This window comes from Colletotrichum fructicola (genome assembly GCF_000319635.2).
Source record: "Colletotrichum fructicola Nara gc5 chromosome Unknown KSG_Nara_v1_contig10, whole genome shotgun sequence".
NCBI lineage: Eukaryota > Fungi > Ascomycota > Sordariomycetes > Glomerellales > Glomerellaceae > Colletotrichum > Colletotrichum fructicola.
Genome location: NW_027094060.1, coordinates 2,688,518 through 2,703,853, shown reverse-complemented (window position 1 = coordinate 2,703,853; position 15,336 = coordinate 2,688,518). Strand labels below are relative to the sequence as shown.

Sequence of the window (15,336 nt, the reverse complement as noted above, 5' to 3'; positions counted from 1 at the left end):
TAACCAGAGAGAGAACGTGTGTGTCAAGGGATTTATCAATCAGACCTAGTGTACAATTTGCCCCTTTTTACCAATACTCGCGCGCCATTAAACTATCCCATTAATCGTACTGTGTTACCAATTACAATTCCTCAGAGACGAAGCTGGCCTTCTCGGAGCTGAAGCGCTTCTTAAAGGGTCCGAAGAACTCGGAAATGGTCTTGTTCAGGTTCTTCTGCGTCAGCTGCATGTGATCACCGGGCACCTGGCGGAAGCGGAGGGCTCCCTTGCGGTCAAGCTCCCTCAGGCCGATCCAGTCCTCCTTGTAAATCTGGCGGGCGCGCAGCGGCAGGCTCTCCGTGCCGTTGACCTCCTCGAACCAGGCAGTCTCCTTGGGGATGACGGTGGTGTCCTCCTCGAACATGACCATGACAAAGTTGGACAGGCCGGCGAGGTTCTTCTTGTACTGGACGTTCTTGAGCTCGCGCTCGTTGTTGATGTCGGCGAGGAAGTTGGACGACTCGAGGTACTTCTCGTACTGGTCGGGGGCCGGGTCACGGTAGTACTGGGCGGGAACGAGGCGGTTCTGCACGAAGCTCGACCAGGTGTTGAAGCGCAAGAGGGCCATAGCGCCCTTGCACAGGAAGTCCGAGTCGCCGCAGGCCTTGAACTCGACGATGCCGTTGTGCTGGCTGCCGTAGGTCACGAGACTGCGGACGGGGGGCTTGTTGCAGCGCTCGACGTAGCCGCGGAGGAACTGGCCGCCCTGGCTGAAGCCGATGGCGTCGACGGCCGGCGCGGTGGAGAGAATCGGGTGGGCGGCGAGCTCCTCGCAGACCTGCTCCAGCTGGGTGGTGACGTTGCCGAAGAAGGTGGCGGACCGGTCGCTGCTGGCGTCGGTGCCGACCTTGATGTTGTAGACGAAAGTGCCCGGGTTGATTGCCTCCGCGAGCTCGCCGACCTGCTTGATGCCGTCGCCGTCGTAGGAGTCGCCGAGACCGTGCCAGATGATGAGGGGGATTGGGTGGTCAGGGTCGTCGTTGTTGTCGTCCGAGAGCGGCCTCTGGACGGCGGCAGAGTATGCGACAGCGGCAAGGGAGCCGGCCGTGAGAAGCCTGGCGATGGAAAGGGACTTCATCTTGGATGGCTCTGCTAAATGGGAATACTGATGATCAGTGCTAGGTCAAGAATCCAACAGTCTGGTGTTGGTTGAAGCAATGGTGTTCCAGGTGCCTTTGCCAAAGGGAAGGTTGGACTGTGGCGAGGGAAGCTGACGGACGACACGGCCAAGCAGGTTGCCTGTGACATTGGGGGAGCTCCCTCTGCTCCTCAGTTATCGCCCGGCCTAATCACTGGAGCTTCCCATTGGCCACGGACAGCGCCAAAGGTCTTGGAGATGATCCGAAAGGCCCGTCGCTCTTGGTCCTGCAGAATCTGGCCCGTGCACTGCCCAAGTCACGGGATTTTCTCGCTTAAAAGCGTTAGCGTCTCAGAGCTCCTACCCCAGTACTTCTGGAGCTTTCTTTAGCTCTGCTATCCTTTTCTCTCCTCGACTTCCAGTCAGACACCCGTCAAAGTCTTGGTTCGAATCCTCCGGCCGTGGAGGGATCTTCAAGCGCTGGCCTACTGCGAAGCTAGCCCAGCTCCCGGACGGATGTTGACGACGACGCTGACAATAACGGCGACGACTCGAGGGGACTCCATGTTCGACAAGCCCATGCTCCGGCGGGTAGATCCCACGTTGCAGAGGTTCCCTGCCGTCTGAAACGCTTCTCAGGGCACCTCCAAGATGGTCCCCTGTTTCAAACGGCGCTGACGACTGCTGGCACAGCTGGCACACGCCGAGGGTTGCATGACGAGGGAATGCGAGGCGGGCTGTGATGCGCACTCGTGGCTGGACAACTCTCTGACACTGATCGGCCGATCTTTGTGGGAAGGGCTTGGCTCGGACTGCGGACAGCGCATGTTCGGTCGGTTGTCACGGCGTCTTTTTCTGGCTGTGGCAGTGGCAGCGGTTCGCCCATAAGTATGGACGAGGCGCCGCTGACATGGACGACATGAAACACCACCTCAGTTCGCCATTGAAGTTTTCCATCTCTCTCTCCAAAGTTGTTAGGAGAGTCTGATCTTCTCGTTTCCATCGTTCCTGCATTTGTTTGTTCGCTGCAGTCGTTTCCTCCCATCTCTCTCGCACGTTTTTCCTGCAGCCATCCGACGACAGTCAAGATGCAGTTCTCCAAGGTTCTCTGCGTCCTCTTCCCTGTGGCTGTCCTTGCGGCGCCGCTGCAGACCTTCAACATCCCGACCATGGACCCGAACACCGTTGCCCCCGAGGTCCCGGCCATCGGAAAACGCGTCCCTCAGGCGGAGGACACTTGCACCGATGAGTAGAAGGTTTTGGAAATGGGTGCCGGGCAGCGGAAAGCGAGCAGTATCGGAGAGTTATGTTGCCATATGATGGTCTCGAAGATGTTGCTCGTGTTGGCTGGTGCTACGGAACTGATTGTCAACACTCAAAAGGTGCGTTTGGTTCTTATTTATCTTCCCCTGCCCTCCCTGCCTCATTATGATGACTTGCATCCACTCAACAATGTTTCAAGACGGGATTGAGTATTCACCATGAAACTACGCAACACTCTGAGATGTTCTCTCAACACTTCATTGTCTTTGGACTCTTGTCTTCAGCACAATGCTAACTCTACTTACAGATATCTGGTTGACATGACGACATGCCTCGGCCTATGAGAGCTACTGCCTGGACAGAGGGCCCACGTCCCCATCGAGTGAGGCTTCAAAGTCCCCGCGTGAAGCCCTCGCCGAGCATTGTCTCATGAGGCAGCGAGGCACCTCTCCCTCTTTGTGGTCTTTAGCGAACGGTTGGATAAGGAAAGAGCAATGGCTGGAATGAAATCTTTGTACCTACTTTCGGAGCCCTCGTTGCTCCCAGAAAAAAATAGACTCAGGCACAAACATCTTCACCTCGATCTTGTTGTTGTTCTTTGCCCTCATCATACACAACGACTTTCGACTGGTCTATTCTAGACTTGGTCTACTGTGTTTGAATCGTTGCAGTGTTCTCTTGGCTTCGCTTGCTCGGAATTTCTGGTTCGAATCGACGCGCAGCTCCATCGCGAACGCCTCAGCTGTTTCACCGAATTGCGATTGCGCCCAGCTCGCCGCGCCTGAGACGACTTGTGAAGATTGCTTCCTCGTCGAGGTGTAGCCAAGGTAAGCTGATACGAAATGAGCGGGCGTCATTGGGATTTTTTCTCCTGCCTGTGTTTTACCCCTGATACTCGGTGTCGATGCTGCTGGCGAGAGGTTCTTCGGAGCTTTGCAGACCCCTCGTTTCGGACGTTCGCGATGGCTTCACTTTTTGAGAGGCGTGCAGTCAAGAACTCCCGTCCATTCCCGATCACTGTCCTGTGTTATCAGCGGCGTCCTTCGTTTTCTCTGCTTCGTTATGTGGGCGATTCATGTTACGCGTTCCCCATGCTTTTGCTTTTACTTTTATTCTCTATGATTTTTTTCTCTTTTGAGGTCACTGTCCTGCGTGGCATCTACCATCGCCGATTTTCATAGATCGTGATTATCGGCTTTGGCTTTCATTTCCGCCGTTATTGTATTCATGCTAATACCGACCTACAGATGCCCAGAGGCCTTCTTTCCGCCTGGTGTCAGAGATTCAACAACTATGAAGCACCCCTCGACCTCCTCGGTCCTCACAATGCCACCGAGACCCTAGACGCCTGGACCGTATCTGGTGTGGTCAGGGTCTTGGTGGGCGAGGACCGAACGGTGTTCCCGCCCCGTCTCCGTCTCCGGATTGTGGAGCACGAAGACTGGCGCCTGTGGTCCGTGCAGACAAAACGGTACAACTGGCACGTCGCTGACGCTGGCCCGCCGCCGCCGTTCATTACCCAGACCCTGGCCGCCGAGATTTACACGGGCGCGTTGCAGCACATCCATTACCGAGTCACGGACGCCACTCGGCAGCAGATCTCGCTCCTTCCCACTAACGAGATCCTCGACCTTCCGTTGGACGGGGACGCTGTCTTTCACTGCGACTACTCTTTCCTTGGAGATCCGTACGACGTCGCACCCGTGCGCAGCTTTGCCGAGCTCGAAGAGAGTGAGGAAGACGAGGACGACGACGAGCTTGAAGCCGACGCCGACGACTTCGAGAACGAGAGCTCTGACACGAAGAAGGACGACAGCTCCAGCACCAAACAGGACGAGAGCCAGGCCCAGTACAGCGAGGGAAAGGGCGGCTACGATAGCGACTACGATATTGGCGACGCTGACGAAAGCGACCTCGACGATAGCGGCAGTGTCTACGGTGACGAGGGTAGCAGCATTGACGTTGACGAGGACGTCGATCAGGACGAGGCTTGCAAGGACAGCGCTGTCAATCACGAGAGCTACTACGGCAACCACGACGACGCAGAGCCTTGCACCGACTCCTCCGAGGATCTAATTGAGTTCTCGAGCAGCAGCAACAGCTCCGACGACGACCCGTTCTACCTCGAGCGCCGCTACGCGACCGTCCTGATGGCTCCTTCCGGCCCCAAGGCCCAGCAGCAAGCTGCGGCTTCGAACAATGCTTCCACAAACAGCTCGACTCCGGCGCCTGCCGCAGAGCCGCAGGTTCCCAAGGGACCTCACCCTGGCCACATTCAGGTGTCCTGCCAGTACACGAGCGAGCAGCGCCTGCGCCGCATGCTGAGAGACAACAAGAGCGATCCAGCTAGGGAGGACAGCTACCGTCTCCAAGGAGTGCAGTTGATCGACAACGTCCGCAACGTGCTCCATGTGTATGTCGTTACTTTGTTCCTTTTTGCTGGTTCAAGGCTAACTTTTCCCACAGTCCGATCAAGACGTTCGATACCGCCTGCGTATACTACCACTGGTTCCGCCTCTCTTTCCGCGATGCCGAGTACAATTATCAGGATGCTGCTATGGCCTCGCTCTTCCTCGCCTGTAAGGTTGAAGACACTATCAAGAAGTCCAAGGAGATTCTGTGCGCTGCGTACAACATTAAGAATCCGGATCATCCTACGACTCAAGATGACAAGGTATGCCATTGGCTTTCTACATTAGTGTAAGACCTGGACTGACATATCACAGATGTTTGAGCAGCCGTCCAAGATCGTCATCGGCTTAGAGCGCCTCATTCTCGAGACTGTCGGATTCGACTTTCGCTGCCGCTACCCTCAAGCCTCTCTCCAGAAGGTCACCAAGCAGATCATGGGCGCCGACGCCAAGGAAGTCTTTGCTATTGCCATGGAAATGAGCATCGACCTCTACAAGACCTTTGCCCCTATCAAGCAGCCGTCCTTCGCAATGGCCCTCGCTCTGCTCGAGCTCACGGCTCGCCTTCTTGGCACCGGTGTCGACAAGATCGAGAAGGTTGACCTCTCTGTCTACCATACCACCCGCCAGAACATCGTCGAAACCATGCTCGACCTTCTGGACCTCTACACCCAGCACCTCAAGTCCACAAAGCTCGGAAACCGGTTCGACCTGAACAAGTTCATCGAGGTCAAGATCATCATTAACAGTGAGGTCGACAACGATGACAAGCTCGTTCGGTATGCGCACTGGTGCAACAACTGCGACGGCGGCGAGGACGAGAACCTCTCCAACGGCGTCTCCGTCCTCAAGAGCATTAGCTTCTTTGGTAGCAACTCCGCTAAGCGTAATGGTCGCAATCAGGAAGGCACCATGCGCTTCGTCTTCGACCCCGAGCAGGCGCGCTGCGAGCGCCGCGAGGTCGAGCCCTACTTTAAGGACGAGTATGAGGATTACGAGGTCGAGGTCGAGGTGCCCATGGAGCCTGAGGGCAAGAACCACAACCACCGTGACATGAAGCGCGATGGAGGCTGGGGTGGAGGCCGTCGCAACCATCACCACGATCGCCGCAAGGGTCGCGGATACTACTGAGCCTGATTGTTTGCATTCTCTCCATGATTCTGCGTTGAGCATGATTGGCTTCCGATAATGGCTCAGTCCCCAAACTAGCTACAGCATTTGGTACCATTGTACCGGAAGGGAAAGGACGTGGGGAGGGATTTTTGTCTGAGTTACTTGGCGTTTACGGAAGATACCCCGTGGGAAAAGAAACTGAAATGTTCTCGGGAAGAAATCGCTTCATTCAGTGGCCATCTTGGCCGCGTGTACTTTTGTTGGACTACGATCATCCACAACGCTTGTGTAGGTAAATAGAATGGTAAACGTCCGTTACTTTCTAGACCACGTTATGCCTTATTTATCATACATGGCGAGGCTGGGGAATAGCAGACCCCTAAGTTCGGATTTGGTTGTCTGGTGCACAGTGAGGCGTTCGCATCCAGCGGGCGTCCAGCATGACTGCATCTGCAACTTGTCACAGGAGCCACGCCCCCCACCTCCCCCAAGACCACTAATTTTCGGAGGCCAGACATATTTTACATGATTGGGCAAGTGTCTATGGCCGCACGTCTGCTTGGCGTGGCCTCAATTGTGCCTTACCCCGCAAACCTGCAGGCGGAAGGGTCGCGGCGACTCTAGGAGGGTGGTATCCTCACTGTTCAGGGCATTCTACCTGCGTTGGAGTCCGCCTACGGATCGCGATTGGCCCAAAATCTGCTCAGCGGCTGAGGCTCAAATGCATGATTCCTTCAGGAGGTAGCATGTTCATCCAGAGGTTAAGGTGTCCCATGGCCTCGGGGCATTCCAGATCACAAGTCCCGGTGACGAATCAAGAGTCGGCTCGTTTCAGCTAGGAAACGTAACCGTCGAGTTCCTTTAAGAAGGCTCCTCCCCGTCAATCCATGGGAGATGCAACGAGCACCACCATTCATCACGACTCATCTTATGAACGACTACGACTACAGCGAAAATTACGACCGGAAACACATCGAAAGCGATTACAACTGCGGCTTCGGCATTGCACAGCTCTGAGCTCCAATTTCCAATAGCCTGTACACCAGGTACGGTTTGACTTTGTCCATTTTCAGAACAGCGTTAACAACAGAAATAGAGACATCGCTTGGCAAAGGATAACTGCCTTCGACAGCATCAAGGCGATTGAGAGACATCGCCTCGAATTTGCTGCAAAAACGGACTCACAAGTTCCCGCCTATACAGAGATCAAACTTCTGTGCAGGACGCCAACCACCCAAGACCCCAATTACCTGGAGCTTATATCGAATCTGGCTTCATGAAGGGAATTGCGACTATGCCCTCCCACTCTAAAGGAGACAATTTCACCGGCATGATGGACTTCAACACAGTCAAAACTACGGACATGATCTTCAATCCATGTACTGTTCCCAAAAACTTCCCGTCTTGGGTATAACCGTAAGTTTCTGTCGGGCAGGACATACACTTTTGAGACCAGGTACGCCGTTGACATTTTACATCTGCAGTATCAAACACAAACGCTCATAGTCCCTTGCAGCGTTGTCATCCAACGATGCCTTGTATGTTCTTGGCTCCCACGACTCAGCGCGAGTCGGCAGTAGTAGACGTAGTCGACCTGACACACATACTCCGTGTTCTAGTGATCCAAACCTACATTCGACTCTGTTATCGGCATCTTGGGCAGGGTTCTTGGCCCAGTCAACCATGGAAGGCTACGACGCCTCAGATGGTCTGTCTGTGGAATTTCCAAGATACTCGAACCTTGTTTCGGCGGTTCATAGAAGTCTTTCTGTGAATAAAAGGTGGGAGTCATTCTATTGTTTCCCTTCATAAATTCAAAGTACTAAATCCACATAGAAATTACTTTCAGGACAATGACACCACTGTCTTGTTGAAGAATGCGTTCCCACAGCATCTCGATTCAATAGGAGAGCCGGAGTGCTCCGGCTTTTCTGTTGCATGCGGTTCCGGCGAATTTCATCAAGTTCGGCCACACCTAGAAAGAGGCGGCTGGATTCTGGACAACAATGCGCAGTTATCGTTGCACGATCCAAATTCAGGGTTCAAATGGGCGATGGACAATCGACCAGGTTGGGAAACTGCGATTTCGAGTGCGTTGTCAACGAGAGACGACTGTCTAGGGGCACAACCCTTAGCAATGCCGAACCTTGACATCGTGAAGCTACAATCTGGCATACTGCCATTGGATAACTCTCACCTAACTACAGCCATTGACTTTCATCATCGTACATCGATTCCGGGATGGAATTTGCAAGAGGTGGGTTTCTAGCTGGAAACTGCTATTCGCAGCCTCTTCTGACCCCTCATATGCAGCTGCCGGGGGGTGATTCATCAACCAAAGAGGTCAGCTCTTTTGCGATGTCAAGGCAAGTACACCAGGAAGCCAATACTGATCTAGAGCCGTATGCCTTCCAGACTTTCGAGGCCTATGAGCGGGAATCTGTGACACCTACCCAACAGATAGCACGGAGCGACGAACACGAGTCTCAGGAAATACCAACCATAGAGCATCATACCTGTCCGGTATGCAAGCGTTTCAGTAGTGACGTGAGAAATCTAAGGTTCTTGGCCATCTGACCAATTACTGTTTCGGAAAATTAATTCTTTTACAGAGAGTACATGAGATGCCACGAGCGACAACACAAGTGCCCTCACGACAGCTGCTCCCGGAGTTTCAGCACTCAGAGGGATCTACGGCGGCATCGAAAAGCTGTTCACCAGAAGATAGCAATAGCTTGTCCCATTTGTTCCGCATCTATCAGAGGAGGACGACGGGACAATCTGAAAAGGCATATGAGAGCCTGCCATCCTTTTGAGTCGTAGACGACCGCAAGATATCTGACTTAGTGGATGTCACCTTTGCACAGTGGAAAAGGTACGAAGACTCTGTCCCCAGAGAACCGCTCAAGGGGATCCATCGCTGATCTGTCTCCGATATCGAAATCTTGGTATCTGCATACTAAGTCCTAGTAGGCGCGGCAGAGGGAAGGATAAGATTGAGGTGCAGATTGGGTCTTCAAAGGTGTGAGCACACCTTAATGGGTCGGAAATGGCGGTCAATACACGATGTTGAAGGGGGGTTTGAGCGATACGTCATGGAACCTTGCTTTGTAAATATGTTGTGTCTCTGCTGTTAGCCATCGAATGATGTTCTTCCTCACTAGGAAATTCTGGGTTATTCTCGGCAACGTATTGCTTCATTTGGTGGTCGGCTCAACCGCGTGTGCATTTATTGGACTACAATCATCCATAACGCTTGTGTAGGTAGATACAGATATCTAGCTTTTAGATATATATAAAGCCTTACGTGCTCTATCGACGTTCGTCTGGCTGCAGGCTGGCCTGTTCTGTTTTGAAGATCTCTATGCATCTCGCGGGGGCGGAGGAAGTTGTGGAACAGTGACTGTGGAGAAGCACACGACGATGGCCAGCTCGCAGCCGTCTGCGCTTTCATGAGGCCCACTGCCCGTGGCCTCACAGATTTGAGGGGTCACATTAGGTTGGAGCTGCGATTTAAGACGTCGGTAGAAATCCTCGGGCGGGAAAAGGGCCTGCACAGCATTGCGGGGCATTTTGACCATGCAGTTCAGCTCAGCTTGTTAGGCTGGAATCGATTTGTCCCAGCGTGGCATTCGTTCAACCCTTCTGCTGTGGTGGTTCTATACATAGCAGCAAGAACGCGCGTATTGTTTGTCGTCCCCTGCAGGAACAGCCAGCTGGTCTCACCGAAACCCTCCTAATCTCAGGTCGAGACTGCCATGGAAAGTATCTAGTATTTCATGTCACATTTCACATTACGCTGGTGCTGCAATTGAGGTTCACTGCAGCGTGGCCTCCTAAAACAGTGCACTTGGTGGATTGCAACGGGATGATCGCTCCAATCTTCAGTTGGTCAGTATAAAATTCTTTAGACCCTTCACCTGCCACCCGTTTCGCCGTCTCTGACTTTTGACCACGCCAAAAAAGAATGCGGTTGAATTGCTGGCCATTTTTTGCGCTTTTTAAGACTGTATGAGAGAACTTTTGATCTTGTAAGTCATTCCATGCTTCTCAACCGCCGACTAATCCTATATCACTCCGGGAATTCATTGTGCGGATCATGGACGACAATCTCTCTAACTTGCTTCGCAGTCAACATGGTCATTCGTCAACCTTCTCTGCGTGCCCTCTCTCAAACACTTACTTGTATGTCATTCATGACGTCTTGTTCATTATTGTTAGACTAGTTTCTCGACTCTAACTGCCCCGATTACCTCTGCAGGGCTTTCGAAGAAACTTTGGGTCAGCCACCGACTACCAATGCAGAAATTTCTGGCGACATCGCTTCATTCTATCGCTTGACACAATTGAATCATCCGGAGGGCGTATCGAGCCTGAGTGCCGAAGGATACGATAACTCTGTCACTTCCTTCCATGCAGGGTCGTTCAGCCTTCAAGAGCAATGCAATACCGAGTCATCGTCTTCTCTAATCTACGGGGATGTCAAAACCCGCATCGCAGGCAGTTATGACAGCTCAGGTAGCCTGATTCCCGAGGAGGCCCCTCTCTTGACTTGCCAGGACAATAGAGCAGTCGAAAGGACCGAGCCATACAATCTCGATAAATCACTGGGCCACGTTTTCGATCCGGCGCTTGTCAATTCATCTTCCAATGCAAGACGAGACAACAGCTCGAGCTTTGATAGCTCTCACTTTGCATTCGAGTCAATGCAGGCTGTAGGCGAATCGATCGACTATAGCATCGGTTTGCCAGTTGGAAGCAATCTTGGACAACATCAACAGCAACAATTCCTCTCTGATCTGCCTGGGGCCACTGACGTGCCTTTCTCCATGCTGAACTCACTTGGGAATTACCATTTTGCTTCACAGCCTTCTGAGCCCACCAGCGACTATAGCGGTCGGATTATGCCCTCCATTATGGATCCGTGGGATCGCCTCCAGCCTACGTATTCCGATGAAATAGCAATCGAAGCTCAGCATGGTGACGAACCTGCTATCAAACCCAAACTACGCAAGGCCTACCCAAAGCTCAAGAAAGTCAGGGGCGTTAAGACTTACTCGTGTTCGGTTTGTCTTGTCTCCTCCGGGGATGTTAGGAGCTTGAGGTTCGTCTTATCCACTATGTCTTCTGCCACAACTGACTGATTAGCATCAGAGAGCACATGCGGTGCCATGAGAAAACACATGCTTGCACGGTATCAGGATGTGCCCAGAGTTTCAGTACTTCTCGAGACCTCACGCGTCACGTCAAGTCAGCCCACTCGAACACGTTCCTGACCTGCTCCATCTGCTTCGCGCCCATCAAAGGTAACCGCACAGATAATCTTCGGAGGCACATCAAAACCCGGCACTCGGCTCAGGCTATAGCACAGTCTTCTCCTTCCAATTATTCTTCACGGTCAAGTCCTGGAGACTACACTTCCATATGAATGTTCGATTTGAACACATCAGTCCCACTATGAAGGGCTTTTGTAGTATGTTCCTCCGACCTTTGCATAGTGCGGTGTGTTAATGTGTCCACGCAGTGTGATTGAGAATGGAGCGAAGACGATGATATCTCACGGAGTTTTAATCTGCTTGTGATCATTAAATAGAGCGTAATCCGGATGTATGTGAAAACAGAATAAACATGTTTCTATACCAGCATCAACTCCAGTTTGCTAGGAAAATACTCTTCCTCCAGGCTTGCTGTCGTCGTTCTCGCCGTTGTTATCTTCGCCTTCTCTACTATGATGATCACCTCTATCGTTATTTCATCGCTGCTGTCATCATTTCTACTATCGTTATTGCCGTCATCGGCGTCTCGATTACTTGCTACCCTCGGCGAAGTAAGATATGAGAAGGAAATAGAGCCGTGCAGATACCAGAAGACCCGATGGGAAGTGCTACCGACGAAGGGCATCGTCGACTGCATCTCAATGTCGGAGTCAAGACGCGGATATCTGGCTGGGCGGGAAGCTAGTTTCATTGCGACAAGTTGACTGAGGCTTGTGGAGATGGCAAACAAAAACTACCGCTCTCGCATATTATGATTCCAGCCTTCGCATCAGGCCAATATCGGAAGGTGAGAAAGCAAAGCTGGGTGGAGGTCAGATTACAACAAGGCCCTATTACGGTACTTACTAAACACACCAATCTATGCGATGCTTTGTGTGTGTTGTGTGAAAACATTTATGCAGCCAGAAAAAACCAGTTGAATAAAACAAGTCTGAAGATTGAAGCCCTGGTCGGCACGACCATGCAACATCATGACAAGTCATGTACAGGCATCTGGTTGCCTTAGTTGGCAACCAATGAACGTCATCGCGTCTAGCACCACCACAACTGCATCTGACCCAAAAAGTCAGGAGTCTACGGCGGCACGCCTAGCGTCTTGAACCCCATCATTGGAAGCGGCGCCTCTCAGCGGAACTGGGTGACCTTATCATGCAGGTTGGTAGGTCTTGGCGTGGCCTCAAGCCTGCCCCGCCTGCAAAGTGATGCACCAAGTAGAGGAGGACGCCTCTTTAATGGCACACTGTGATGACATATGATGGCTTGAGGGTGTATCAAAGCAAGGTTATCGGCGGGGGCCATGTCAAATGTGCAGATGTGGTAAACATGGACTCGGGAGCCTCGACCAAAACTGCACCCTCTTCTATACGTGTATGAAGAGATTTCTCGGTAATATCTTTCTATCTAGGTAGTCGAGATGGCACCATCGGACTTTTGTGCCGTTGCTGAAATCAACGGGGGAATATTCATAACCCCCACCCGCCCTGATGCATTTTGCTCAAAGCATGTCTCCTCTTACCTTTCAAGCCAACATAGGCTCGCCACTTTCATTTCGCTAATAATTGTAAGCTCTCAAAGACCCTAAAATGACAATGTTTAAAACTGACATCTTAAAGCTCGAGTCATCTCTCAACACTACCCGAAAGCTATTAGCTGCTTTGTCTTGTCCATCTTGGGACTTCCTCAGACACCCCAGAACTTGCGCTTTCAACCCGAAAGGAAAGTTTCTTACCATATGTGGCATCAGAAGTCGCTCTAGCCTCTAGGAAACCAGACCAGAGAGCTATTCCAGAACCCGATCGAAGGGCTGTTCTAAGATCGACAACCACATATACTTACTTCCTTTGAGTCGGGAGTCCACAGTATCCCTCAAAGGATATCAAAGCTGGGAGTACATCCCAACAATTGCGAACCAAGGAGTTTATTTTTCTCTCTTCCCTGCTTGAAGGGTCACGAGCCGAGGAGTTTTGTCCCAAGGATTTCAAACCAAGGAGCATTTTCATTCTTGCGGACCAAGGAACACTGTCATTCATGCGAACCAGGGAATTTCATCATTCTTACGAACCAAGGAACATTGGCATTCTTCTGAACCCGGGGATATTGTTATTCTTACGAACCAAGGATTATGGTCTTTTTTGCGAGCCAGGGAATTGCATAAACATTACGCACCAGGAGTCTCCGGTTTGAGGATTTCGGACCAGGGATTGCCTCAAGGATTGCAGCCCAAAGGAGCTTCAAAAAATTGCGACCCAGAGCAGAGTTGTATGTCGATCCTTGGACATGGAGCAATCAGGAAATTTCCCGCAATTATTGACCAACCACCCCAATAGTGATCCGGCCCAACACGAACAACAGATCTTATTCTTCCCAGGACCCTGCCAGAGCCAGTCACTGTACGTCTTTTCCCCGTGCTTCCGTTGGAATAATACGGCATCCCGAAGATCCTGGCTCATCTGACAAACGGCCCGTCTAATAGTACGTCTGGTCCACCTCCAACCCAGCTTGCAGTATCTTGCGCGAACACTTTGTCCCAATCCTCATATGACCAAGAGGTAGGATACATGTCCGGTATTCCCACATTGACACCAGGGGTTTTGAGCCCGGAACGAAGTTATTGCTTTGACATATTCTCTTTCGACGCACGCAGAATCTCGAGGGACGAGGTGGAAGGGTTTGACAATCTGCAACAATACTCAGTCAATCGCGTCAACAGGAATTATGATGGTGGATTTGGTGACAGTCAACAGCCATTTGCCGAACTTTCTGCTACTTTGAACGGCGACCTCTCAGAAAACCCTGGACTTCGCAATTATCTCAATACGGACTTCGAATCAGATTCAAACAACTCATCTTTCGTATTCGACCACGGCCATTACGATCCTAGTGGGATCTCAAGCGTTTTTTGCCAGAAGCCTTTGTTTCCTGAGGAAGGCCACACCGCTGCCGGCTGGCCGAACTGGGGCGCAGGTATGCTCTGTTCAGGAGACAATCTGTTGAGCATGGAACCAATGCAACAGAGGCAACCAGACATGATGTTTAGGCATATTCACACAGAAATGTCCTATCCCCCTCAACCCACTATCTCATGCTACCAGATGAAGCGAGGTCAGCATGTCGAAGCTGCACCCTTTGTCACTGAGGGGCTGACGAATCTGCCGCAATCTTCGGCCAGACTCTCAAAATTAGGTGAAGAATCTATAGGGTTAACCTCTCATTTGCTAGCCGCTGTGAGTACGACCTTTGAGCCAAATCCGAACGAGTTCGAGCCTACTGCGTCTTCAAATCAACAATATCCCTGTCCAGCCTGCACCAAGTTCAAGGGAGAGATGAGAATCTTGAGGTTGGGATTAAGAACCTGGACAGGTATCAGTTCAGTTCAGCTGATTGTTACTAGGGAACATATGCGATGCCACATACGACCCTTCGGCTGCCCCAAGGCAAGCTGCGGCCAAAGCTTTAGCACTAAACGAGATCTTGAGCGTCATGACAAGTCTGTTCATCAAAAAACAACCAAGAAGTGCCCAATCTGTTTTGTCTCTATCAAAGGAGGGCGTGTTGACAACCTGCGGCGGCATATTAGACCGCAACACTCCGCGAAGGACTGAATTGGAGCCAAACATACGGTCCAGCTGCCCATAGAACACTCGTGCGTTTTGTTTACATGGTGTTTGCCATGAATAAAACTAACTGTTCGGCGAACCCAAAGACCAAATTGGTGCGGGTGTGAGGCAGTATTCTGCAAAGGCGAATTCTTGCGTCGAGGACCGGGGAAACCTCAAAGATGCAACTCACAGGGAGGGGGGTTGGTAGCTCTTCTTGTTGTATCTCAAATCGGAAGCTTTGTGAGGGCAAGAGAACTTTCAAGTGGTTTCTATGGTATCACGTATGAGCGTTCAATAGCGGGAGCGATGGGCAGGTTGATTTATCGAGGTGTGCTCATCTGGGCAAGGAGCGAGCGAGATCGGAGTGCATTTAGGAACACTTGAATGCAGGCGTAATCATACTCGCAAAGACGGTGTATGTAGACGAAAGCGAAACCCATGGAGTGCCAGAATTCTATCACCCTGTTGTATTAACAATTACTAAATGGGGCCCGAGGGGGAGGGCAGGATCTCGAAAACATCCCTTCTATGATTCACAGTGCAAGAGCATCCATGGC

General features: G+C 51.7%; 6 protein-coding genes across 6 annotated transcripts; 5 read left to right on the top strand and 1 right to left on the bottom strand.

Annotated features, from left to right (window-relative positions):
• Positions 1-121: 121 nt before the first annotated feature.
• PPT1 (Palmitoyl-protein thioesterase 1) lies at positions 122-1,117 on the bottom strand (the record flags this gene model as incomplete). The annotated part of the gene is made up of 1 exon (XM_032020209.1): positions 122-1,117. One exon carries the CDS (start codon positions 1,115-1,117, stop codon positions 122-124), a length of 996 nt encoding a protein of 331 aa, XP_031882569.1.
• A 1,088-nt stretch (positions 1,118-2,205) lies between these two features.
• On the top strand, positions 2,206-2,699 carry CGGC5_v016262 (uncharacterized protein; the record flags this gene model as incomplete). The annotated part of the gene is made up of 3 exons (XM_032020210.2): positions 2,206-2,334; positions 2,398-2,499; positions 2,688-2,699. 3 exons carry the CDS (start codon positions 2,206-2,208, stop codon positions 2,697-2,699), a joined length of 243 nt encoding a protein of 80 aa, XP_031882632.2.
• A 928-nt stretch (positions 2,700-3,627) lies between these two features.
• On the top strand, positions 3,628-5,922 carry lsc1 (CTD kinase subunit beta; the record flags this gene model as incomplete). Its single annotated transcript, XM_032020211.2, has 3 exons — positions 3,628-4,793; positions 4,847-5,054; positions 5,107-5,922. 3 exons carry the CDS (start codon positions 3,628-3,630, stop codon positions 5,920-5,922), a joined length of 2,190 nt encoding a protein of 729 aa, XP_031882628.2.
• Positions 5,923-6,650: 728 nt separating this feature from the next.
• CGGC5_v016260 (uncharacterized protein) lies at positions 6,651-7,184 on the top strand (the record flags this gene model as incomplete). Its single annotated transcript, XM_066153494.1, has 3 exons — positions 6,651-6,670; positions 6,939-6,950; positions 7,001-7,184. 3 exons carry the CDS (start codon positions 6,651-6,653, stop codon positions 7,182-7,184), a joined length of 216 nt encoding a protein of 71 aa, XP_066007108.1.
• A 403-nt stretch (positions 7,185-7,587) lies between these two features.
• Positions 7,588-8,932, top strand: CGGC5_v016259 (uncharacterized protein; the record flags this gene model as incomplete). The annotated part of the gene is made up of 8 exons (XM_066153493.1): positions 7,588-7,685; positions 7,741-7,994; positions 8,112-8,161; positions 8,218-8,247; positions 8,320-8,465; positions 8,517-8,575; positions 8,752-8,779; positions 8,878-8,932. The coding sequence occupies 8 exons, from the start codon at positions 7,588-7,590 to the stop codon at positions 8,930-8,932; spliced, it is 720 nt and encodes a 239-aa protein (XP_066007220.1).
• Positions 8,933-9,915: 983 nt separating this feature from the next.
• On the top strand, positions 9,916-11,433 carry MIG1 (Regulatory protein MIG1; the record flags this gene model as incomplete). Its single annotated transcript, XM_032020215.1, has 6 exons — positions 9,916-9,935; positions 10,036-10,089; positions 10,166-11,008; positions 11,059-11,210; positions 11,276-11,377; positions 11,429-11,433. The coding sequence occupies 6 exons, from the start codon at positions 9,916-9,918 to the stop codon at positions 11,431-11,433; spliced, it is 1,176 nt and encodes a 391-aa protein (XP_031882605.1).
• Between the last annotated feature and the right edge of the window lie 3,903 nt (positions 11,434-15,336).